A 25,429-nucleotide genomic window follows, 5' to 3' on the forward strand; every position below is an offset into this window, starting at 1 on the left:
ATAACGCGCAGCAGCCGGTCCCGTGCCTACTTCGTTAAGGTTTTTTTTTTTTTTTTTTTACAATATAATATTATTTACTTTACTATTAATTTTCATAAAAAAATTTGGTTGATATTTTTTTATGAAATTTTCTTTTCTAATCACACTATTTCAGACTTGAAATTTATTCAAAGGACCGAGCTTATATCGCTCGACTTATTAAGCTTTCTCATTGTTAATTTTGATATTTTTAACAAAAATATATGTTTTTCATATGAATTTATAATTGATATTGAATTAAACATGAGAATAAATTACAGTAAAAATAAATAAATTCAAATTAAATTCATTATTTTTTTAGTACGGGAATCATTTTGATTATTTTCTTGAAACATTTTTTATTGTTCTATTAATTTTAGTATATATAAGGCGTTGTATATCTGTTTAGTTTTTTTTTTTAGTAAGAAATTGGTTGTCTTACTTGTCTTTATAGACTTGGTCGTTGTTGGCCATTGCCAACCTTACTTGGTTCAAGAATCCCATGAACAATATTAGCAACAACACCCCTCCTATATATAACACTTACACACCACTCTTACATTTCATTTTACCTCTCCCAACAACTTTCTTTTTCCTCTCTTGATTAACAACTTCGTATTTGCTCTCTTTTCTCTCCTTTATCTTTTTGTGTTCTTCGCCTTATACCAATGGCCATATATTTAGTTGAAACATCAAGTGTCAATTTTGTAGGACAAATTTTCAAGTCGGTAAGTTTTTTACCCCCACGTCATTCTTGCATGGCATTGTATTCCCACGTCCGTGTTCTTTCATGAAACATTAAATGTTTATTGAGGTTGATTTTATTTTATTTAGGTTGTCGTGTTATTGTTGAGGTTTGACGAGTGCATATGCATGATATTCTCAGCATGAAGAGGGAGAAATAATTTGAATGTCTTAAAATTTTACGGATTAATTTCTTTTTTTTTTATTGTTTTAGCATTTGTATCATGTGTTAATTTGCTGAATTTAATCGAAAAGTTTTTCCGTCTTTGCTTTATACATTAACGATATGATGATGGCTATGAAATTCTCAATTTAGGTAATTGTTGATCGGATCCATGGAATTGATTATATATATATAAATATATATATATATATATATATATAGAGAGAGAGAGAGAGAGAGAGAGAGAGAGAGAAAGAGAGAGAGATGTGTGAGTTTATTATGTTTGGGGCATTAATTTTTTAACAAAGGAGGAACTTGACGTCAAGGTTCATTTTATAATTTATTTATTATTCATATTTTCTCATCATCCGTATTATTTCAAAGGGCCAAATTTATTTTCAATCTCTTTCCCAATAATTTTTTTTATATTTGTGAACCAATAAGAAAAACCTAAAGTGTCATTTTGTGATCACAGATGCATATATAAGTATCTCACTTGAGTTATAAAAAATTATTATGATGTTCAAATTTATGCTCATTTTCCGTTTATAATGTTGTTTGTTTTCTTCATATTGTTAAATTTTAGGTTAAGCTAATTAACATGTGATAGCTAATTAATGTGCAATCATGTGAGTGGCTTGTTACTAACTAATTCTTCTTACGGTGTTTGTGGCATTTGAAGATGTTTTAGTCAATATATTTTAGTGAAGCCCGAGCACTGCTTTAGTACGTGCTGCGTTGCTTCCATTTACTCCATTAATGGGTTGTTTGCATTCCAAAGTAAGGGAATTTCCGGCAGAAGACCCATTTGCTCTAGCATCAGAGACAGCCTGTAAGTTTTTTTTATGGATTAATTAATGAATTTGAGTCTTAATGAATATAACATATAATATTAAAAAAAAAATCCTTGTGATGCATTTGTCGTTTAATTAATTGTCTGATCTTTTTCTCATATACTCATTTTAGTTTGTAGTTTGAACTTATTTGTTAATTTTTTTTATTTTTCAGTCAGTGTTAATGATGTTGAAGCATTATATGAGCTTTTTAAGAGCATCAGTAGGTCCGTCGTTGATGATGGACTAATAAGTAAGGTAACATAGATAAATCCATGTATCTTTCTAACAACAATAAGTTTATGATTATTACTGGCTTTAGCTGTTTCTTACCTCCCCTTTGTTCCCTATTACGAGCATATTCATAATTTTGAGAACATATGTTGTTTGAATAATTTAGATACCACTTTTATTTGCAATGCCATTATTTTGAAATTTCAGGTTCATATATTATGTGTCTTATGAAGAATATATGGTTCTAATTTTCTTAGACGTTGTTTCAGTAAATAAAAGATTCACAACATATTTTTATTTTATTTTCTTGCCCACTATATATTGATTTGTTTTATAAGGAACATTTTGGTACATCATTCTTATTTAGTTATATTTACGTTTGTAATATTTGTGTTCTTCGTATTGACCTTTTAACACCTAATTGTAATAACTAATTATAGGCATTTTTTTTTTTTTGCAGGAAGAATTTCAATTGGCCATTTTCGATAATAAGAAAAAGGATAATCTTTTTACAAGTCGGGTACTGTATAACACTATTTTACTTTGTCAAATAATCATGTCATTATAGTTAAGATTGCTTGCAAGATTGTCTGAGAGATAACATAAATCCACTATTTAGCATTCAGATAAATGTCTTGTAATGCAAAGTAGTAGAAAATTTTGACTTTTTCTTCCTTTATCTTGAACATTTCTTAGTTAAAAGTTAAATATTATTTCCTTAATTAAATTATTGAGATCTATTTTTAGAATTGTTCTTTTCTTAATAGATGTTCTTTCATATACAAAAATCTGATTATGTAATATAAGTAACCTTTTTCTATTGATTGGAAGTTAACTAACATCATATTATTATTTTTTACATGTAGATCTTTGATTTATTTGATGTTAAGAAAAAGGGAATGATTGACTTTGGTGACTTCGTTAGAGCGCTCAATGTCTTCCACCCATCTGTACCTATAGAAGTCAAGATAGATTGTAAGTTGAACACATAATTTCATCATGGTCTTATGGGTTATATCCTTAAATGACTAATACCTGGTGTAAATTTTTTGGGATTTTCTTACAGTTTCATTTAGGCTCTACGACTTAGACAATACGGGATTTATAGAGCGTCAAGAGGTAAGGCGCTAATTGCTTATTCATGTATCTTCAATATACATAAATAAGTGTTTTGTTCAGATGCAACCTAATAAAAAACCAATTTATGTAGATATACATTTTTTTATAATGACAATCGCAATCTATATATTTAAGTGTTGTTATAAAAATGTTTGTTGTGACATTCATCCTCAAATTTGTGCATTATTATCCTTAATCATAAGTTCATTGGTTTGTATATGTATTTGGTGATATTTTTTACAGGTCGAGCAAATGCTAAATGCACTTCTTTGTGAAGCTGAAATTAAGTTGTCATATGAAATGATAGAAACAATTATTAACAAGGTGATTTATGTTTGTTAAAATCATACATTATAAGCTCTTATAATTATATCACAAATAAAAAAGCTTAAGCTTGATATTTTGTTTTTATGTGTAGACTTTCTTGGATGCCGACCTTAATCAAGATGGAAAAATAGACAAGTCTGAGTGGCTAAACTTTGTTTGTGAAAATCCTTCATTATTAAAAGTCATGACCCTGCCATACCTAAGGTATGTGCAAATTTTTTTTTTGGTAAATGTTTAAACACTTTTCATTGAGATGTTCCAATCATTATATACTAATTCGTAAATTGTGAAATTAATGCAGGGACATAACAACTACTTTTCCAAGTTTTGTATTTCACTCAAAGGCGGAGGATGAAATTGCCGATTAAATGAGGATACAACCATTTTATAAAAGATAAAATTACTAGCTTACATAAAAACATGAAAAAGTTAGTATCTCTTAGTGTATTGCAAATCACATTCTCATTGAAAGTTCATTCAACTTTAATTTTAATGTGTGGTTATTGTAAAATGGTACCAAGTCATAATTAGTTTGTATGAGTTGGCATAGATATTATGTTACCCAACAACTATTAATTAATATATAACTAATATTGACTACTTTTCTCTAGCTTCATGTGATGACGATGGGTTAAAATTCAATTAATTATGCTTTTACAAAAGTGATTGGAAATTTATAATGGTTTGAGACATACTGTTACTCTAAAAAATGGAACAACATTTTCCTAAATTACTTTATAACTTTGGTAGAACATTAAATGTCAAACAAGACACATTCAAAATTTGCAACTTTCATTAACAAAAATGAGAGAATTTTCGAAAATTCCTTTTCTAGACATGTCTTTGTGCATACGGTTTTTCTTCATGTTTTCAGTGAGATAATGAAGAGAGAAAAAAACAGATAGTAGAACCCCATCACATAATCCATTGATATTGAGCCAATTATGAAACTTAGTTAAGCCAACCCGCGCAATATATATATATATATATATATATATATATATATATATATATATATAACTCAAGAACAATTTTGAAAGTACACTTTCTAAACAATAGTAGCTCTTCCTTTGTTAAGTTTTTTTTTTTTTTGGTGGAGTAAAGACAACTTTTATTAATACCCACGCGGGAATAAAACAGATGCTTTGTCAGCTAGAACAACATTACACAAAAAGGAAGGAAAAAAAATGTGACTATCAGAAGAAATAGGACAGGATATATGTCGGTTGGTTTGCCTCGCGACAAACATGCGACCAGTCTTACACCCCTCCTTGGTCCTCCAAGCTTCTCTAGAGTCAGACTCCTTTGTTAAGTTTTATAGATAGGGCAAATCATATATATATATATATATATATATATATATATATATATATATGTATCCCTCTACCGATAAATATACTCACATCCTATATTTTTAATGAATTTCCTTAAATACCCTTTTTAATTTATTCCTCTTACCCCCTCTTTTCTTCTGCCCCCCTGAAGGTAGTATTCTATATATGCATCTCGATGGAGCATTCTCATGCAAGCAGAATCAAATGAAAGTGAAGAACAAGAGACGCTCCACACAATACACGCACTAGTAAATGGAAATATAATGCAAATTAGATGGTGTGTTGCTTATATATACTTGAGGAGACTTATGTGGTGCTGGTGCACAGAGGGTGAGGGATATTTTTCCTACTACGAGGAAGTGAGCACCTTCTATAGTATTGGAGGAAGCCGAAATCCAAAGTTCCAAATGTACATGAATATGGCATTAAATCAGTTACTAGTTGCACTAGATGGTTTCATTAGAAAAATGAGGGCATAATTGCGATTGGTGCTACTAGCTAGTTTTCCATAATCGTTAGATAATGCATTGGTGAGACTGGACAATTTGATCGTTGTGTACTCGTGTTGATGTTTCCAATTTGGATGTAAAAGGAAGACAACAAATTTTAGAAACACACATGTTAAATGTATGATTTTATCCTCTAGACAATATTTATTTTATCACCGTAATATAATATAAAGTATTTATTAATTTCATTGACAATTAATATCTGTTAGAAAATTTAATTAATCACTTTAAATGATTTTTTTTTAATATTATTTTATTTATAAGACTTAAATCTAAGATTTTCTTTAAGGAAATGGAAATTAACAATTTGTTGGTTGTGAAACTTTTTATAAAACATTGATTTGAAAAGGATAAGAAATTTAAAATAAAATAATATTAAGAGATATGTACGGTGTACCCACTATTGTTTCATTGGGCTAAAAGAGAAATGGGCTGGATCAGTTAGTTATGGCCCAACAAAGGAGAGAGAAGAAACTAAAAATGAAGCATGCTTGAGCCTTGATGAGCATTGCATTTCACTGAAACGAGAAAAGCGTGTCGAATGGATTTCACGGAGAAGGATCTATTCGGCGAAGATTCCGACAACGACAACGGGTCCCACTCCTCCGGTTCCTCTTCTTCTTCCTCCGCCGCTTCCTCTTCCTCATCATCCTCCGCCTCCTCTTCCGCCTCTTCCTCCAAAGCCAGCGACGCCGCCGCCGACTCCTCCTCCGCCAGCGGCAGCGCAAGCAGCGGCGCCGAAAACGACGACGAGAATGGCGACGTCGTAGATAGCACCAAAGTCCGCGCCCATCACCATCACGACTACGAAGACAAAGATCTGTTTGGCTCCGATAATGAAGATTACTGTAAAACCCTCGCTAGAAGTCCTTACCCCATTCCTGGTAAATTCTCCTCTCTCTTTTGTTTTTTTCCCGTCGCTGAAGTATGCGTTGAACAATTGTTATGCTACTTTTCGTGATTACGTGATTATCTGATGCATGATCCTGCATCATTATCATTCCTTTGCCAGGGTAAAAGGTTTTCACGGTTGAGAAATTAAATAGTGTGTGTTAGTTAGTGTTTTTGCTCACGCTCACGTATGAACGTATCCTGTTACGATATGGAGTTTTAGGATAAAATAGGAGGGTTAATTACTATGCCTGCTAACAAAAAAATATAGCATGTGTTACTTGGGAAGGAATGCATTACAGAGAAAGTTGGGGTAGCGTATATATAGTAGGGAAAAATGATAGAGTTTCAACTTGGGTGGCTCTAGCATGTGTGGAGGAAACGGTAGAATTGTGGAGAGTGAATAAGATGGAGTGCAATTCTATGACTAGAGGTTGAGGGAGACCAAGAAAAACTAATAGCAAAATTAATTAAGAAGGATGTAGTGGTTAATGTTTGTAGGTAGATATGATTCACAATAAAATATTATGGCGTCCCATGATTATGCAGTAAGCCCTGCTTAATGGAAAAAGGCTTCACTGTTTTTTTTTTTCTCGAGTTTAAATGGTACTTAATTGTGTTACAAGGTATTTTAGGAATTTATTCTGCGATGGTGCTTCAGTTTTGTTGCAGCAGTTGAAAAATGTTGTTGAATTAAAAAAAATGTTATTGTTGATTTTATTTCTTAATTCGTTTTATGGCAAGATGTGATTTTCTCTGGCAGTATTGCCTGCCATCCGCAATGTGCATAATCAGGGTAGAGGGGGGTTTGGCCGTGGTCGTTGGCAAAATGATAGAGGAGCTGGCCTTCTTCCTCGTCCCGGACCTTATCCTCAGAGGCAGAATTTTGGGTATGGAAATAGGTTTCAGGATGGCCGCCATGACGAGCGATTTGTCTCTGAGTTGAAGCTTTCAAAAAGTGAAGAAACTCTATCAAGAAAGTGCATTGCTTTTCAGGAGGTAGGGAATGCCGTTTTACTATATTTAACTGCTTCTGCATCAAGCAATTTAATGGTCAGTTTGCTTTTTAGAATTCCTGAAATTGGTATGAAGATTGAACATCTCAATTTTAAACTTTCCTCATTTTGTCTAATTTGGTGAGGAAAGGAAAAGGATTAAAGGAATTATCAGGTTTGTATTGTAAAAGTAATTTTTTTTTTTTGATCAGCATATTGTATTGTATTGTAAAAGTAAATGATTCTGTTTGTTTTAAATATTGAAGCTACTTTGCTTTTCCTGTCTTATTTTCTCGACACGTTTGTTTGGTGTAATGTTGTTAAATTGCCTTTCTGGATGCATATGTTCTGATTATCCCTTGTCGATTATTTTGATAGCCTTGTGAAGTTGCCTGCTATAGTCGTGCAGAAGGCAGAGAAGTATACTTCGACGATCGTAGCTTGGTAAGCTGTTTGAGATCCATGATTACTTGATTTTTGTTTGTTTCTCTTTGCAATGGTCTGTTGTGATATTATGCTCATTTAAGCATTTTTCCCCCCATTTATTTAGAGACTTTTTAAGCGCCATATCACTGAGGATGTTGGAGCTGATTTGAATGAAGGTTATGATACATACATTCCCAAAAAAGGTATATGATTTGTCTATAACCTAATCTTCTGGTTTATGAATTTAGTTAGATTTTGAAATGCTACTTGGATGATTTGTGCTGAGAAACAATGTTCAATTGTACACTGCTATTTATGTTAGTAATTTTTTTCTTCTGTTGTTAATTTGTAAAGCAGACTTAGGCTCACAGGGATTTGGTGATCTTCTTGCTTGCATTAGAGACAAAAATATCCCGCTTCAAAACATTCATTTTGTGGTATGAAGTATATCATGATCTATGTTTTCAAAATATTTTAATATGTTGCTGAATTAATTACTGATGGTCATACATCAATCTTGTTTCATTTTTGCAGACATTCCGTAACAATCTTAACAAGGTAATTATTCATTTTGGATTGTTTGATTTTGGCATTTTAGAAATTTCCAAGTCAAGTGGTTATAACCTTGTGAGTTGTGTGTTGTTGTTCAATTTAACTACAAGTGATGAGAATGAGTATTAACTAATTATTCCTGTCTTTGCAGATACTGGCAACAGCTTATATCCGTCACGAGCCTTGGGAAATGGGAGTGCACAAAAGGAATGGTGTTGTCTATCTTGATGTGCACAAATTACCAGAAAAACCTCAAAGTGATTTGGATCGCAGGAGGTAAGATTACATGCCTTTTTATTTATGATGTTTGGATATGTAAATCTTTAATATAATCAATGGAGCAGCAATCAAGGCAGATGATCTCGGTTTGTTCATCTGTGTGAGAGAAAATGTTACCAATAAAGCAAAAAAAGGGTAGATGTTAGGGAAAATGGAAAAGCATCTTGCTCAGGGGAAGTGTGTGACTGTGGTATCAAGCTGATTAAAATGGTTTGCATCCACTTCACACCATCTTCTTCCCTCATTATGGTTGGAAATAATGCCTTATATTGGAATTGGAACCAAGCTGGAAAATTCAAATTAATTGACATCAGAAGATATTGGCAATGTAGAAAACTAAACACACTCAAAGAAACATTTAATTTTGAAAGTGAAAGGAAAAAAGGGAAAAAGAACAGTGTTTAATTTGTAAAAATATGATGTTTTGCTTTCTACTTAACTATTATACAAAATAGAAGATTACTTTCCAGTTCCCACTTTTTGCTTCCGTTTTTTAAATTTTTTATTGGATAAACCTTAAAATTAATGTGTTTGGAAATTAGATGTTATGTAGGATATTGTTTTGAGAGCCTTGCAACTGAAGATCCTAATAGAGCAGATGGAGAGGGGATACATCATGTTGATGCCAATGTTGAATTTTGTGCTGTGATTAAGACAAAATTAGGAGCTCACCGCATCTTAATGGGTGCTGAGATGGATTGCTGTGATTCGACTAATGAGGGAAAGAGATTTTATGTGGAGTTAAAGACAAGTTGTGAGGTTGACATATTTCCGGCTGTCTTGTGTTATACTTTAGTCTCAGTTCTTATTTTTCTTTTCTAATAGCGCATTTATTTTGGCTTGACGATATACAACTGTCATTTCTTACGATGCAGTTAAATTATCACACCGAGGAAAGATTCGAGAGGGAGAAACTGTTGAAGTTTTGGGTACATTTCCTATCTTTTGTCATCAATCTTTTTTTACTTTCTTAGGTGCTCGTTTTCACTAGTGTGATAAATTCAACAAGCCTCTTTTTCTGCTTGCAGATTCAGTCATTTCTGGCTGGTGTTCCATATATTGTCATAGGATTTAGGTAATTGTTTCTGTTTCATATAATTACAGTATTACACAGTTCAACTTGATTTGGAAAGGTTGATTTCCGCTTATTGAAACTTAATCCTCTTCTTCCATTTGGCATGTTTGACAAATGAAAAAAATCATACCGGTAGTGGTTTCTAGCCTGTGTGTATGTTAATATAACTTGGCTGTGATACAGGGATGATGCAGGTCGTCTTGTTCGGACAGAAAGACTTAGAACCAAAGATATAACACAGAGAGTGAAAATGAAGAACTACTGGCAGGTACATTTTAGCTGCTGTGAGGTGCATGGTGGCTAATCTTTGTTTTGGTCGGCCAATGCATTAGTTAATTAAAAGTATAGTAAACTTCCCTGTGGGGCTCGGAGGATGTTCCAAATTGTTTCCTTCTCCAACATCAGCGAGTATGTCTAAATAAGTACCTACATATACGTGCAATCACAAGGCATAGCTAACTAAGGATCATTTAATACCTTCTTAATTGGATAATACATCAGAAAGTCATATTTAACTGAAGAAAATGCTGAATGTGACCTGTTTTCCTCCCATAATCAACAAAATTTGTTGGCAGGGAGGAGTCTGCTTGGCGTTTGCTGACGAGGTATTATGCTGGCTGTATGGAACAGTCAAAGAAGGTGAGTATACTAGATCCCACCTGTTTTGTTTGGCTGTTTCACTCACTAACATTATAGAAATGATGATGATATCTTGAAGGAACTCCTTTTCTAATAAAAATACAGTTCATATACAGTGACCAAATGCTTTTATTTTGTGTTAATGTGTATGTTTTGGGGTTTCAGGTGAAGATTATATTTTGCAGTTTGCTCCACCTTTCAACCGATTGGAGCTTCTGCAATCCCAGTCTTGCCCAGATGTAATCACTAGTCATCTGGAGCTGTTGTGAAAATTTAGAGAACTTAACAGTTATTATTTAAACAACTCAATATACGAAGTAAGGGGAATCAACTCTGGATTTTCCCCCGCTGCTTTGATCAGTTCACTAATTTGTAGTATAGGGGGCACCCTCTGTGAGTGCTGAGAATTGCATTCGCATCTTTATAGAAATTTGTGGAAATATTATGGCCTTGCTTAGTTGGAATATAGTAGTTCTTCATTTTACTGTTTTGACCTTTATGCTTCCATTTTCTAAACTTGAGTTTGGAACACTTGAAAAAATGCATTAACTTAGTCGAAACAAAAATTTATTTCCAAGAGTTAGATATTGGAGAACACAAAGTAAATACGAAAACCAAATTATGTTAATATCATTTTATAGTTGTTTTAGAGGTGGATACTGAACCTAAGCATATCAATTCGTTGCCAACCTTTTGCAAATATATGATATTTGGAACACATTACTCGGTATCAATTATGATCGAAGTTGCAATGAACGATTCTCGTCTGTTTTGCATGTTACCTTTTTTTAAAGACTCAGGTTAAACGGGATTATTTATTCTTTACAAGAAAGCCCAAATGTGACGTTTAAACTAGAAGAATCAGATTCTAGTATTTCAATTTGCCACTTTATTAACCTCGAACTAATAAATTGTACACTGGCGCTATTGTGATAACTTTTCGTTGAAGACAATTCTGTAAGCCATCTTCGATCGAATTAGCAGTTGACAGAAACTACCCTACAGTTTATGTATAGACACAGCTCATTTATTGAAAACTCCTGCCTTTTTTTTGACGTTGTAAACTCCTGTTTTCGATTCCCAAGTATTTCAGATGTCAAACATATAAATCGGCTTTTATTTGTTTTTTTTAAATAACTAGAATTATTTTATTTGATGTATTTGACTCATATCTTAAATAAGCTCTTGAATTCAAATTTTTTAGATTGGATAAATTCTACTAAAGACAATCAATTTAGTTTTATCACAGAAATTAGTTTTATAGATATTTCATACTATAGTTACTTCAAAAAGCCCCCATTTTTAATTTTTTTTACATACTACAAAAGTATAAAGAAAGCAGTAAAACAGCTCAATTAGTGCTAATCAAAGTTGGAATTTTCCTCCTTGCTAACGTGCAAGTATTTGGGACAAAAGGTTGGCACTGTCACTGACAAGCTATGCCCAGCTTCGGCTGATCCTTATGTTTGAAGTTCATTGTGAAATAAACAGTGAAAGTTTTTTCTGTGTTTGAGTTTATTGTGGTGACATTACTATAATTACAAATCAAAAATAAAGATTTGTTTCCCTTTTAAGGTTATTATGGATTATCTTAAATTTATGTCAAGTTTGATCACATTCAAATTTAGAAAAATAACTACATATCTTCACCAAAAAAAAACAATAACTACATATTTTATAAGAAAATGTTAATCAATGTCTTAAAAATATAAATAAAAATTTAATATTAGATTTTTGTTATCAAAAGAGACGTGAAATTGGAATCATGGTGAGATATAATAATATTTTTTTTATGAAGAATTAAAAACAATAGTTAAAATTTAGAAGAAAAAAACAGATTATGCATAATTTTATATTGTCATAATAATTTGGAGACAATAAAAAAATTCCAAGTGACCTTGTAAATGAATTTAGTTGGTCGCTTAGGTGTACTTAACAAATAGATAAATTCTTCTCAAACAAAACCAGTATAGTTTAATAGGTATGTATCGTTAGTATAACGATTTTACACTTCTAATAAAAAAAATTATTATTTTTTAGGTAGTTTTTTTTTATGATTGAGAATTTGATAGGTAGTTATTATATTAGTTAACAAACTTATATGGTTGAAGGACACGAAAAAACTTTTAAATTGTTATTATATTACTTAAAATTTATTTAAAACTATAAAATCTTATAAGTAATACTTATTAAATAACGAATGAGATTCATAAAATTTTGTAGACAATTCTTATAAAATTAGTGAATTTTAATTTTGTTTCTTACATTTTTTTATTTTCATTCCTAAAAAATATGAAATTCCCTCATTTTAAATTAATTAAAATACTAATTTAAAATTTTAGAGCTGATAAAAATAAATTACAAAAATCAAAATATTAAATCACTCAGTTCATAGAGTGAAAACTTATTTAAGTTAATTTTTTAATTTCCACTCAATTTCAATTAATAATAACAATGAACAAGTGTTATCCTAAAAAAGAAAAACAATGAAAAAGTGTTAAAATATGCATTAAAGAATGTTCTGGTATTTTTTTATACTATATTTTTGTGCCAAAAAAAATGTAAATTAAAGTGATAAAAAATAAAATACCTTAAAAAGAAAGAAAAATATCTTCCCCGTAAGAAAGGCACTAAACGTAGAAAAAGAAAAAGAAAAAGAAAAAAATATTTGCGAGGAATAGAAACGAACCGAAACGGGGAATCATTGTCTGCGTCTGTAAATTGTAAATTGCATCATCCCTGAAGCTGAACCTCAAAACCCTAGCTGCCGGCTTGTCTGCAACGGCATCGTTTCAGTATCTCGTTATGATTAGTTGAGAATCCAAAGGAATCGAATCGAATCATCTCGACGAGAAGCAAAACACCGGCTATAGTTATGTACAGAGAGCGAGGAGGCGTCGGATCCAAATCGGAGGTAACTTCCGTTGATCGGAAGCGAATCAATGACGTCCTCGATAAACAGCTCGAACGATCCTCGCCGTCCACATCCAGAGCCGCCGGCGCCATCAACGGCAAGGACCGCTCCTCCTCTTCCCTCTTAGCCGCCGCCAAGGACTCCCGCTCCGCCTCCGTCACCGCCCCTATCTCCAAGAATTCCAACGCTTCCGACGGTTCGCGATTTCTCCTTTTCTCTTACGATCTGATCTCTTGTCAATGCCAATCTCGATAACCGAATCCTAATCCTTTAAATATTTAGCTTTATCTTTATACTCACTTAGGGTTATGTTAATTCGTGCCATCAACGACTCGTGACTTTTGTTTTTACAGTTATTTATTGCAAAAATAGCGTAGAGATGCTGAATTAGATTCCGATAGGGTTTTTGAGACGTGAAAGGGGTAAAACACGGTGAAAATTGATTTGGACAAGAAGTTTATAGAGGAGAAGTGTGATATAGAGTGAGTATTGAGCTGACTTTGTTTTACATACGTTATTGGATGCAGAGGAATCTGAAACAGACAGCGAGGAGTCTGATGTTAGTGGCTCCGACGGAGATGACACGTCGTGGATCTCGTGGTTCTGCAATTTGAGAGGAAATGAATTCTTCTGCGAGGTTGATGACGATTACATCCAGGACGACTTCAACCTCTGTGGATTGAGCAGTCAAGTGCCTTACTATGATTATGCTCTGGATTTGATTTTGGATGTTGAATCCTCTCATGGTAAGCTTATGGTTATGCTTTTCATACTTTTCAAGTCCAAAATGTGTTGCTGTATCGGATTCAGTGTGTTGTTCGTGATATTTTGCAATGCATGCTAACTATGTTGTGATTCAAATTGTGCACTTGCATGTATGCTGTGTGGATTATGTATTTTGATCATTCTGTACTTCGGCCCTGATTGGATAAACTTCTCAATAAGCCTTTATAATTACACAAGGAGAAAATAAAAAGGTAAAATGAATTAAGTAAAAATTAGCTTATGCATAAGTCAATTTATAGAAGCTCTCTCATTTAGCTTCTCCAAAAGCTTGTTTTAGTTTATGCATAAGCTAATTTTAACTCACAGGAGAACCTTAATTCATTTTACCTTATTTTCTTCTCCTATAAGTTCTTATTGAAAAATTTATCCAAACAGGACCGAATGTTCAAGTCTAAATTGGATTGGTGGGATTATGTAGGTGACATGTTTACCGAGGAACAGAATGAGTTAATTGAATCAGCAGCCGAGATGCTTTATGGTCTGATTCATGCCCGGTACATATTGACAAGCAAAGGAATGGCTGCAATGGTAAGATTTCTCTGTAATTGCTATCTTTTTATTATTCTTCATTAAGGTTTGTAGTGTTGATGATATTGGAATTTCCACAGCTCGACAAGTACAAGAACTATGATTTTGGCAGATGCCCACGAGTTTACTGCTCTGGACAACCTTGTATTCCAGTTGGTCAGTCAGACATCCCTAGGTCTAGTACTGTGAAAATATACTGCCCTCGGTGTGAAGACATTTACTATCCTCGGTCCAAGTATCAAGGCAGTATCCTTATATGTTATATTATTGAACTTGTCTGAATTATAGTTGATTATGCATCAACATTTTCCAGAAAGTTTTTCTTATTCATTTGTGTCTTGTGCATCTCTCCTCTTTTTGATTTTGACTGTTATATATATATATATATATATATATATATATATATATTGATCTCTTAACTGTCATGTTTGTATGGATATTTCTTTTGAAGTTTTGGTTTTTTTGGCGATTCACCTCTCCCTATCCCTCTCTTTCACACACGTTATATGTTATGTTTCATTTGCAATGTGGAATAAATTTGCCTGTAGATCTTAAACTACATTCTCAAATGCCTATGATAAGGCTGTGAATTCTTGTTACTTATTCTAAATAGATTTCTCTCAATTGAATGCATTGCTAATATACACAACTTTTTTTTTTTATCGGCAAATGTTGGTTATTAGTTTTTGTTAGCGGGGGGATTCAAACCCGTGACCTCTCCCCTTCCTTTCTCCCTTCACCACTAGCTGGTCTATAGTGGAATTGAGAGTATATGTTTAAATTATGAATGATTTAGTTATGGGATTCATAATCTAGATCTCTTGACTAGTGACATTAGAAACATATGTTATCAAAATCATGTAAATCCTAAAAAGTTTCGTGGATAAAAAAAAAAAGCTGCAGAACAACGAACACTTAAAAGTTTAAATGAAGGCAAATATTATTGTGTTCATTTTTTGTTTTGTTTCCATTCTTTTTAACTAATCATTAAATCCTTACGTGTTTGTGAATTTTACGAGGAATGGACTTCTCTAATTCTCTATATATTTTGTGATATATAATTGTGGCTTATATTTATGATGACACACTACCCTGTACTTCCGAATTTCCTTAATTGTCTTTTAGACATTGATGGAGCTTATTTTGGAACTACGTTTCCTCATCTGTTCTTGATGACTTATGGACAACTAAAGCCACAGAAACCATCACAGAGCTATGTCCCGAGAGTTTTTGGCTTCAAACTTCACAAGCCCTGAAGCTGAAATTTTAAGCTTCCATGAAAGTAAGAGTTCACATGTCTTATTTAAAATCTTTCTCAGTACAGTAGTCTTTGTGTGATGCTGCTGATCAGATAAGCTTTCAGATTGAGTAACATTTAGAATTTCTGTTCTTGTTGTAGGAGCATGTTGTAAAGAGAATTGCAGACGCGACATGTCATGCAAGTGCTTAGTTTCAATTTCAGCTTGGAATTCAGTGAGCTTCAAGTTCAATGAGCAAGTGCGTAATACTTCAATGCACTCTAAGTGCTTATTGCAAATTGTATTCTTGCGGTTAGTTTTAATTAAAGTTGTTTATGTTTGTCTCAGATTACAGATACTCTACTATTTTATATTATTTTATTCCATTTGCTCCCCTCCCACATTTACATAGCGTTTGAATTTGTGGATTGGACCTCAATGGGTTCACACATTTAGTCTGATATTCATGACCTCAATTGCTATAATAATGTTAGACCGGTTCGCCCAGACATCGATAATGATTATATGGTGAATATATGTCCCTCGAACTCGAGACTCTGATTCGTGTGCATGCATAAGTACTCTCTAGATGTGGAAGAATGAACATATCTTCTCGTCATTAATTGTATGGGTGAAATACAAGACTGACATCTTAGTTTAAGAGTTAGTTGGACCAGAGGGACCTTACTCGACACAAACACGTCTTTTAGTGTTTGTTTTTCTGTTTATAACCTATGAAACAGACGTGAAGCCAGAAGTTAGAATTTGTAGCTTCTCACAAAACTGAGTTTAGAACATGTGCCCACATAGTGAAACGGGAAAACAAACACGCCCTTTAGGATTTGTCTAATATGAAACAATTGAGTTGGTGGTACACGGTACGCCAGTATACCACCAAAATGACTTGATGCAGCAGGTTTTTAATCGGAATAAGAGAAATAATTAATTAATCTGCTTCCAGGCTAATCCTTCTCCCCCAGACCCCGTTTTAGATTCCTCCTCCTCTGCCATATCCACCTACCCAACCATGAAAACCACTCTTACATCCCATCAACTCACACCACCATAAAAACAACAATAAAGTTGCCAGAACAGAAGAGAACTAAAACAACACAAAAAACAGATCCCATCCGATTCAAAATTGACAAGAACCTACAAAAAATCAGTATAACAATATAAATAGCGAAGAAATAGTGGGAAAAAGACAAAAAAAATAATGAGTTGTCAGATATTTCCGCGAAGTGCTGATGCGGCGATTTCCCATTTGACCCTTAATGCCACGAAGCTTTAAAAAAAATCAGCAATATAAACAGAGAAGAAATAGAGGGAAAGAGAGAAAAAAAATCATGACTTGGCATCATTTGTATGCGGCGTGTTGCTGCGGCGATTTTCGACCGCCGTATGCGGCGGGCTTCTTTTTACCGTCAGTTGTCTTTGTCTCCCCTCTCTTCCTCGTTTCCTTTGTGTCGATCCTAGCAGCGTGGCCGCTCGCATCTCTACCACCATCCTTTTTTCACGCTTCTCTCTTTCCCCTATTTTGCATGTCTTTTCTCTCTTTTTCATCAATGACAACTGCGAACCCTTCTTCACCATCTTTGATGCGAACTCTCTTCTTCAATCTTTGAGGGACTTTCTTCTCCCCAATGAGGAGATCCAAGGTGCACTTTGCGGGCTGTGGTGTCGGCATCGATGCAAACGACATCATCATGGATTTCTGGAGGTGGGGGCACAAAGACCAAGGTTCAGGTATAGGGCCCCATTCGAAGGTGTGTGAAAGTGTAAGTATAATGTGTGAATGAGCTAATCCTAAACGGCCTACATGCAAAACAAATAATAAATATACAAAAGAAACATATCTTCTATCCTAGGATTTAATTCAAGTAAACATATTTAAAACAATTAATTAATGACTACAAGAAAGAAACAAATAAACGAGTAAAATAAACAATAACGCAAAAAAAAAAAGGGAGGGGTTAAAACAAATAAATGAAAAACTATCAATTTTGCACATTTAATCATGTAAGGCTTGACTTTCTAAATGTCCCCGAGGAATGCCCATCTGTTTCAATCGGGTGTTAAATTAGGTTTTCTTTTGTTACAATTTAACTAGGTTAATTAGGTATATGTTACAAATTTTAAACTTATTAGATTACTGATTATGCCAGTTGCCTTTCCTTAATCTCAATCATGAAATTTTTAATAGTATATCTAATGGTAATTTTAAATGGTTCACGGTGTGTACCACCAACTCACCTAACAAATCTCACATTTTAACTCTCTACGTTATGTTTTTACTATTAACTTTTTTTTTGAAAACTTATTTACTCTTTTTGATGCATTATTAAAAAAGTGTGTGTTGTTACACCTATTCATTTTATTTTTACATCAATTTGATTTCAACTTTTTTTAGTTACGAGTGTGTTATTTTTAATGCATGTGATGACATGAACACAGTTAGCTACATTAACAAGTATAACGCCGTTTATGACGAAAGATTAAAAGAAGTTAATTCTAAATTTTGAAGAAGAAAAAAATCATATTTAGAAGACTAAAAGCTAACTTACGATAAATTTAAGAGAATAAAATCATATTTAAACTTCAATTTTTTTACGCATGTTCAATTATATGATTTTGGCTTGTCGATGTTGTCTTCATACTATGTGTTTTTTTTAAAAATATAATTTTAATCGTTTTCCATCTGGAGTTAGGTTATATTTGGAAATTTATTGAACTAAACACTTTTTTTTCAGTTTTCCTTCCATTTTTGTTTGGTGTGCATTGGAACGCGATACAAATGATAATCATGTTTGTTGTATTGATAATTTAACTTTTAGTAAAAAAGTAATAAGATTAATAACATATTCCAGTAAAAAAAGATTAATAACATATTACTATATTGTAAATCTAAATCATTACTCTATAAGCCATAATATATTTAGAATTATACACTTTCTAGTTGAGTCAGGTAGCTTTTTCTACCTTTGTAACATATTACTATATTGTAAATCGAAATTTATATTTTATTTAGAATTTTTTACTTTTGAAATTTAGTAAAATTTAAGCTTTAAATTTTAGCATAGTACTTAATAAAGATGAAATATATTGAGAGTCTTATTTTTGCCTTTTTAATTTATTTGTTTTTAAATTTTATTTAAATTTAAAGTACTTGCAAAATTTACGAAATACTTTTTTATTTATATCTATATCTATATATATGACAAAATCTAGGAGTCTCACCGTATTATATTTCCTTCCACTTTACCCATGATCTTTGGTAGAAAGAGCTCATGATTTTTTTTTATGATATATGAATATTCTTTTTGTAAAACATAATAAGATTAAAAACATTTTTCATATAATTTATTTATTTTCACTCACTTTTAAATTCCACTCAATTTCGTCTAATTTTTATCCATTCAACAACACATTTTTTTTTCACTTTTTCTCTTCTTTCTATTTTTCCCTCTTTCATTCTTAATCCAAACAAAACATACATGAAGCTCTAAAATGATTAAATGAAAAGCTTGAGTAGATTCTTCTTAGTACATGGAAAACTACTCTGTACAGGTAGGGTGCGGAACCAAACGCTGCTAGCACTTGGCAATGAACAAGATGAAATTATACAATTATTCGAAAATATTTTAAATGCCCAAATTGTTGGCTAGTAACAATGAAATTATAAAACGTTATTGATTGGTATCCAACTACAATCATATAAGGGATTTATCCTTAGGGATTTAACACTGGAATAAAAAAAACGAATTTAGGTTAAACTTCGGCTTTGAAAGCATAATGCCTCGCAAACCTGTGCAAAAGAAAACGATGTAAGACCCACTTGTTTTATCTTGAGAATTAATTTCTCTCATTTTAATACAAAATTTGTGATTGAAATTAATTTAAACAATTTAAGTCCATTCAACAGATCAAAATTATTTTTTCAAAATCAAAGCTTCGAATTATAAAACAATCACGGACATTGCTGAATTTTCCCATAAAAACAGAAAACAGTTCCAAGCCATTAAACTAAAGTACTCTGATATTATCCAACAAGAACAGAAAGCAGTTCACATTGCATTGTAAGTTTTTACAATACAGCCTCCTAAACAAAAACGAATCATTTCTTAAGTTAATTTGCTCAAAATCTAACATCAACCAAAAAGCTCAACCCTCAGTTTGTTCCCTCAACCTCCGGATGGTGCTGCGCACAGTGACAGCACTCGCAGTACTGTCAAAATAGTGAAGAGAAAAGTCAGCTAGTTTATCTCAAGGGAAACAAAAAATATCAAAATTTATGAGTGGAAAGGAAGCAGAAAGGGCATTACTTCAAAGTGTAGGCACCGCCAGCTTTTACTTTACCGCAATCCTTGCATCCCCATATTCCCACAGCCTTCCTCTTCACAGCATACTGCAACAAATAAGTTCATTAGGATTCAAATCTTCAGAAAATAAAATAATGGAAATCTAAGTTCGATTCAATCTACTAAAAAAAAAAAAACAAGGTGAATTCAACATTCACAGAACATGGAAGATGTACCTTTCCACAGAATTCACAAAAGAATTTGCTATGCTGACTAACTTCCATCTTCTTAATCTGCTTCCGCAGACTAGCACCATATCGGGTACCTAACATAAACACGATGAAATAGCTGCTTGTAAATTTAATCCAACAAAACTAGTGTCTTCTCAAAATGCATATACAATGAGCCATACTTAAATCCAAATTCCTTACACCTATTGTGGGTGAGATGAGATAAAACTAGTTGAAATAGAATAGAATAAAATTACCATTATATTGTTCAGATAGTTTTATATTGGAATCACAAACAAAAAAGTAAAAGGAGAAGGAGAGAGAAACTGGTTCATAGTGTGTTTGGAACTCCGTTGGGAAGTAAGAAACCATGTTTGGAATGTGGAAATTATAACTATTAACTTGATGAAAAAGTAACTGCGGACAGACACCTTAATCTGAAAAGCCCACAACAATCCTACCATCACATATGCAAAATGCAGTCCAAATAGCAAGTAGCAAGTATTTTAACAACCTGGTGCCCAGTAAACATTCAAATCTTTTAACAAATTGCATAATCAATAACAACTCCCTCAAACCAAACCGCAGCATATTTATATATAACTTAACTCGAAGCTTTAACTGACATATTATATGGAATTTAGAACATAATGTGATTACAAAACTTACCATATTTTCCGACAATGCCTGCTTTCTTCGTTCTCTTAGTCTGCACCGAATGAAGGGTAGCGGAGGTGAATAAAAACAGAGAAAAGTAAAAGGTACGTTTATCTACGTGATAGCATAAAAAAAAAATAAAAACTGATACAGAATGGAGGTTTATCTTAGTAGGATCAGATGAAAATATAATTTACACGAACGAATTACTTGTGAAGTGGAAGCTTGAGAAGGTGGTAGCAGACATCTAAGAAAACAAAATGGAATGGAATGGGAAGAGACAAGTATACATACCATGGTTTCTGGATCGAAGGCGTGCTGATAATAGGACAAGAGAGAAGGGAATCAACAATTTCACACAAACCCTAATAAGCAATCCCTCCTTTTTTGTTCTTTGGGATTATACTGACATTAAATTTTAAGTATTGTCTGAAGTAAGCATCAAATCCGTTGTAGTCTAGTTGGTTAGGATACTCGGCTCTCACCCGAGAGACCCGGGTTCAAGTCCCGGCAACGGAACTCTTTTTTCTCTCTTTCTTTTTTTCGCCAAAAATCTTCTTTATTAGATTATAGATGTTAGTAGTGTGAGTGCCATTGAGAACATTCGGCAAAAAAGAAAAAACGGGGTATCATAGAAAAATTGAAAAAAAGTATTAAAAATATTATTATGCTTTAAAATTTGAAAATAATAGTCTTGTAAGTTTTTTTTTTTCGCTGAATAGTTAATATTGTAAGTTGATTCTTCCTCTTAGAGTATTAAACCCAAAAAATTTAATATTATATTAGCCATTTCTAATAGAGAATTTATCATATATAATTACCAATAATCAGTATATTAAGCTTAAATTCACCAGAAAAAATATGTTTGTAATTAGTAAATGTTTCATGTATTTAATTGAATTTTTAATTAAAATCATATATATTCAAGAAATTGATCATATATAACATGGAAGAAAAATAGTGTAGGATTGGATTTTGTCACTTGGCAAAAAGATTAAATACTATTAATTTGTCTCCTCTCGTATTTGGCTATTTGTGAATATTACCAATAAAAAATAACTTTTTTGTAATTTTTTCATTCTTTCCTTTTTCTCCCATTATTGATTTTCCCTCATACGGTCTATTAAGGGTAGCAAATTTCTCTACTTCATATCTACGGGGAAAGCTAATAGAGAGCAGTTTATCATTTGGTCAATCTTGGTGTTCTGTTGACTTTAGGATGCATGTGGAATTTCTATTTTACCAGACTGATTTTGTAGTTTTATCTTTTATGTTGGGTTTAGCCATTTCTAGTATATAAAAGGAGAGACAAGTTAACCACTTCTCTTTAAATGGTTAAATATAAAAGATAAAATATTATTTTGTAAATTAATATTTCAAACTTGATCAAGAAAAAGTTAAATTATAATTTTATTTCTTTTATAATTTCAAATTTATAATTTTCGTTCTCCTATTTATAAATAAAATATTTAATTTTTTTATTTTTTAAAATAAATAATTTTGATTTTTTCGTCAGTTGATCATTAATTTATTATATTAATCTTATTTTTTATGTATCATTACATAAGAATTATTTTTTAAAATTATCAAAATTTATAATTAAAAAATATTTAATGTATAATTCTTTTTAATTTTATTTTATCATTTTATACGTTTTTATTTTGAATAGTTTATATAATTTTATTTTTATTTTACCGGTATGAAAATTATTTACATAATTTTTTTTGTAAATTAAATTTAATATACATATTATTTTTATTCTAATTACTTACATAAAATAAAAAATATTTATCTATTAAATATTTTTTAATTTATGAATTTGGATAATTTAAAAAAAATAATTCTTGATTAATGGTACATAGAAAATAGTATTAATATAGTTAACTAAATAAAACAATGTCTTAATAATTTATTATTTTTTTAATAAATGATTATGAATTCAATTCTTATTAAAATATTTTTTTTTCACATAAGCATAGTGTAACAGCCTATATATAAGTTTCACATCTTTATATGACAACTAACGGTCAATTAACCGAAAGATCAAAATTATTTATTTTTTAAAATAGAAAGACTTGATTTAAATATAAGAAACTAAAATTATAATTTAGTTTAATAAAGAATCATAAAAGTTAATATATATATATATATATATATATATATATATATATATATATATATATATATATATATATTACTTTTAAAAAGTAATGAACATAACACAATATGCATTTAAAAAGTTTTCTTAAAAAAAAATGCATTTCAAAAAGTTAATTCCAGCGCTACTTATTTGACTCATTCATTCCTAAAAACATCCTAATTTTTTTAAACTCATATTCATCAATAGTTACCTTAATCTTTAAGAAGAAATCTATTAACGTCCTTTTAAATATATAAAGAATTTCATCTTTCATTTTGTTTTTAAACGGTAATGAAATAAAAGAAAGAAGGTTAAATTGCAATTCGTATAAAGGACTAACATGCAATTGAAGTTAAAAGGTTAACTTGTTGGTTGTTAGTTGAAGGGAGAAAATGAGAGGAAAAGGGAAACGTTGTAGATTTAAATCTCTCTCACTAACATTTTTATAAAACTAATCAATAACATTTGTTAATAAAAAAAAATTCATAATATACTATTGATTTTATTTTTTATTTTTTTAAAAAAAAATTGTAATTTCCAATCCTTAATTTTAAATAAAAATTAAATTAAATTTATGCTAAATTAAGAATTAAATCAAAATTGTAAAGTTTTTAAAATAAGAAACCAAAAATCGTTAAATGTTGATTTTTTACGTTTTAATTAATTAAATTAGTTTTTAATTGTCAAATTTTGATTTTCAATCCTCAATGTTAATTAAAAATTGTAAAAAATAAAATAAATAAATTATACAAAATTGAGAATTTAATTAAAATTGTGGATTTTTTTAAAAAAATTAGAATAAAAAAGAAAGAAACCAAAATTTGAATCATAAATTAAAAGGTTCTAAAGTTATAATTTAGCCTTTTCACAATGAAAGTAAAAAGATTAAAAATTAAACAATGACAAAAGAATAAACTTAAAAAATGTTATATTCAAATCCCTGCTGCTGAGGTTAAAGTGAAAGTCTTTGTTATTTAATTTTATTAAACTACATTTATGAATCGAGCATGTATGTTAAAGTGAAGTACAAGAAAGGAATAAAAGATAATTAGCCCCTATTAGCTAGTCTAAATGATGAAAAAAGACTATTCAAAGTATGGAATTTCGGGTTTGATTCTTTTTAATGAAAACAAAAAGTATTAAAATAGTTTTATTTGACTTGAATTGATTAAATTTTATACCTTAAAAGAGTTTATCATATTTATGACTAAACATCTTTTGCAAAGCTGCAAACCCATGCACTTGGAAAGGGTTGAGACTTTAAACATACCATTAATTTGTGTTTAAGTAGTTTGCTAATATTTTAAATAGTATCAATTTTGAAGTCAAAACCAAACTTTATCCCCATTGGATAAAAATGATTTCAAAGTCCTAAACACAGGTAAATCTTCATGATTTATTGAAAAAGAATAAAAGTACTTCAACCTACCAAACAATTTTATCTTAGGTTGAGTTATATTCTTTCGATCCATCATTTCTATTAATTTTAATAAATTTTTAATATTGATTTTTGGATTGTACTATTGTCTCCATCACAAAAGGCACCTTCAATTAAGCATTTTTACCAATAGGCTCAATGGTTGGTGGACTGAAAACCATTCGACCAACTTACTCGTGAGAGAACCAACTCACACTTAAGGTCTAAGACTCAATAGCTAACCAAGAGTAAGCTTATCCCTCGCACAGGTCACCCTACTAACTCTATGAGGCGAGTTTCATACCTTGTGTATCATGGGAGTGTACTACCAAATGAACCTGATGATGTTGAGGCATGAAGGCAATTCTAGACGACATCAAAGACACATTACAACACACTTGTACCATGTGTTGGAGAGACATCATGTATAAATAGATGAGGGTTGTATGAATTTTTCTCAGATTCAGGGTTAGGTAAAATTAGGAGAAGACACTGAGATGAGAGAGACTTGAGCTTAAGACACTTTATTCTCTACTATCTCTTTCTAATATTTTTCCAAGTGAACAATTTTCAACCAAAATATTTTCGTATTTGTTATTGTTATGAATAATAAATAATTATCAATAAAACTGCCAATTTTAGTAGTATGATTAGTTAACAGAATAGGTTAAGATGGATAAAGAATTATCTATTAAATAAACGAAAAGTGAATGTAAATGTCCATAGTTGTTGCTCTTGAGCAACATATTTTATAGTCTGAACATGATGATCGATGCTTACAAACACATCAATTGCACATCTACATCACGGCATGGTCACACATATGGAAGAATATTGCACATCTTTAAAAATGATATTTAGTGCATGCCCGTGATTTTCTTAATTGTATTTAAATTGATTCTCCACCAAATTTCATTCTTAATTCATTGGATTGGTTCGACAGGATAATTTCCCGTTGGTTTCCCACTATATAACATGATGAAGTACAGTCAGACCAACATGGCTTCATCACTTTAGAAAGGCAATGTCACACGTTGAAGGGTAATGATTAATGAGGAACAACATGTTTGAAACTGCAACACC

The 25,429-nt window shown here is 31.4% G+C and overlaps 4 protein-coding genes and 1 non-coding gene across 6 annotated transcripts; 4 read left to right on the forward strand and 1 right to left on the reverse strand.

Annotated features, from left to right (window-relative positions):
• Window positions 1–483: 483 nt before the first annotated feature.
• Window positions 484–4,039, forward strand: LOC100779020 (calcineurin B-like protein 1). The gene is made up of 9 exons (XM_003538711.4): window positions 484–746; window positions 1,608–1,757; window positions 1,934–2,016; window positions 2,453–2,512; window positions 2,859–2,967; window positions 3,059–3,111; window positions 3,355–3,435; window positions 3,530–3,642; window positions 3,740–4,039. Exons 2-9 carry the CDS (start codon window positions 1,685–1,687, stop codon window positions 3,804–3,806), a joined length of 639 nt encoding a protein of 212 aa, XP_003538759.1. The 5' UTR covers window positions 484–746; window positions 1,608–1,684; the 3' UTR covers window positions 3,807–4,039.
• A 1,748-nt stretch (window positions 4,040–5,787) lies between these two features.
• On the forward strand, window positions 5,788–10,622 carry LOC100778656 (NAD-capped RNA hydrolase DXO1). Of its 2 annotated transcripts, none has more exons than XM_006590524.4 (13): window positions 5,788–6,165; window positions 6,936–7,171; window positions 7,546–7,611; window positions 7,718–7,796; window positions 7,948–8,030; window positions 8,128–8,151; window positions 8,297–8,421; window positions 8,967–9,183; window positions 9,300–9,353; window positions 9,453–9,499; window positions 9,683–9,767; window positions 10,075–10,138; window positions 10,304–10,622. In XM_006590524.4, the coding sequence occupies exons 1-13, from the start codon at window positions 5,823–5,825 to the stop codon at window positions 10,405–10,407; spliced, it is 1,527 nt and encodes a 508-aa protein (XP_006590587.1). In that variant the 5' UTR covers window positions 5,788–5,822; the 3' UTR covers window positions 10,408–10,622. The 2 variants fall into 2 exon arrangements, with proteins under 2 accessions (XP_006590587.1, XP_003539118.1); XM_003539070.5 differs by having other exon boundaries at window positions 7,951–8,030.
• Window positions 10,623–12,790: 2,168 nt separating this feature from the next.
• On the forward strand, window positions 12,791–16,163 carry LOC100780095 (putative casein kinase II subunit beta). The gene is made up of 6 exons (NM_001357453.1): window positions 12,791–13,248; window positions 13,580–13,798; window positions 14,257–14,366; window positions 14,447–14,612; window positions 15,492–15,648; window positions 15,766–16,163. The coding sequence occupies exons 1-5, from the start codon at window positions 13,014–13,016 to the stop codon at window positions 15,620–15,622; spliced, it is 861 nt and encodes a 286-aa protein (NP_001344382.1). The 5' UTR covers window positions 12,791–13,013; the 3' UTR covers window positions 15,623–15,648; window positions 15,766–16,163.
• A 3,455-nt stretch (window positions 16,164–19,618) lies between these two features.
• On the reverse strand, window positions 19,619–21,131 carry LOC100499850 (uncharacterized). The gene is made up of 5 exons (NM_001249960.2): window positions 21,084–21,131; window positions 20,802–20,841; window positions 20,139–20,227; window positions 19,927–20,009; window positions 19,619–19,829 (listed from the first exon to the last, which is right to left on the reverse strand). The coding sequence occupies exons 1-5, from the start codon at window positions 21,084–21,086 to the stop codon at window positions 19,766–19,768; spliced, it is 279 nt and encodes a 92-aa protein (NP_001236889.1). The 5' UTR covers window positions 21,087–21,131; the 3' UTR covers window positions 19,619–19,765.
• A 104-nt stretch (window positions 21,132–21,235) lies between these two features.
• On the forward strand, window positions 21,236–21,308 carry TRNAE-CUC (transfer RNA glutamic acid (anticodon CUC)). Its single transcript has one exon. It is a non-coding gene; the product is annotated as a tRNA-Glu (tRNA).
• The last annotated feature ends 4,121 nt before the right edge of the window (window positions 21,309–25,429 follow it).

The sequence above is a fragment of the Glycine max genome, chromosome 11 (assembly GCF_000004515.6).
Source record: "Glycine max cultivar Williams 82 chromosome 11, Glycine_max_v4.0, whole genome shotgun sequence".
Lineage (NCBI taxonomy): Eukaryota > Viridiplantae > Streptophyta > Magnoliopsida > Fabales > Fabaceae > Glycine > Glycine max.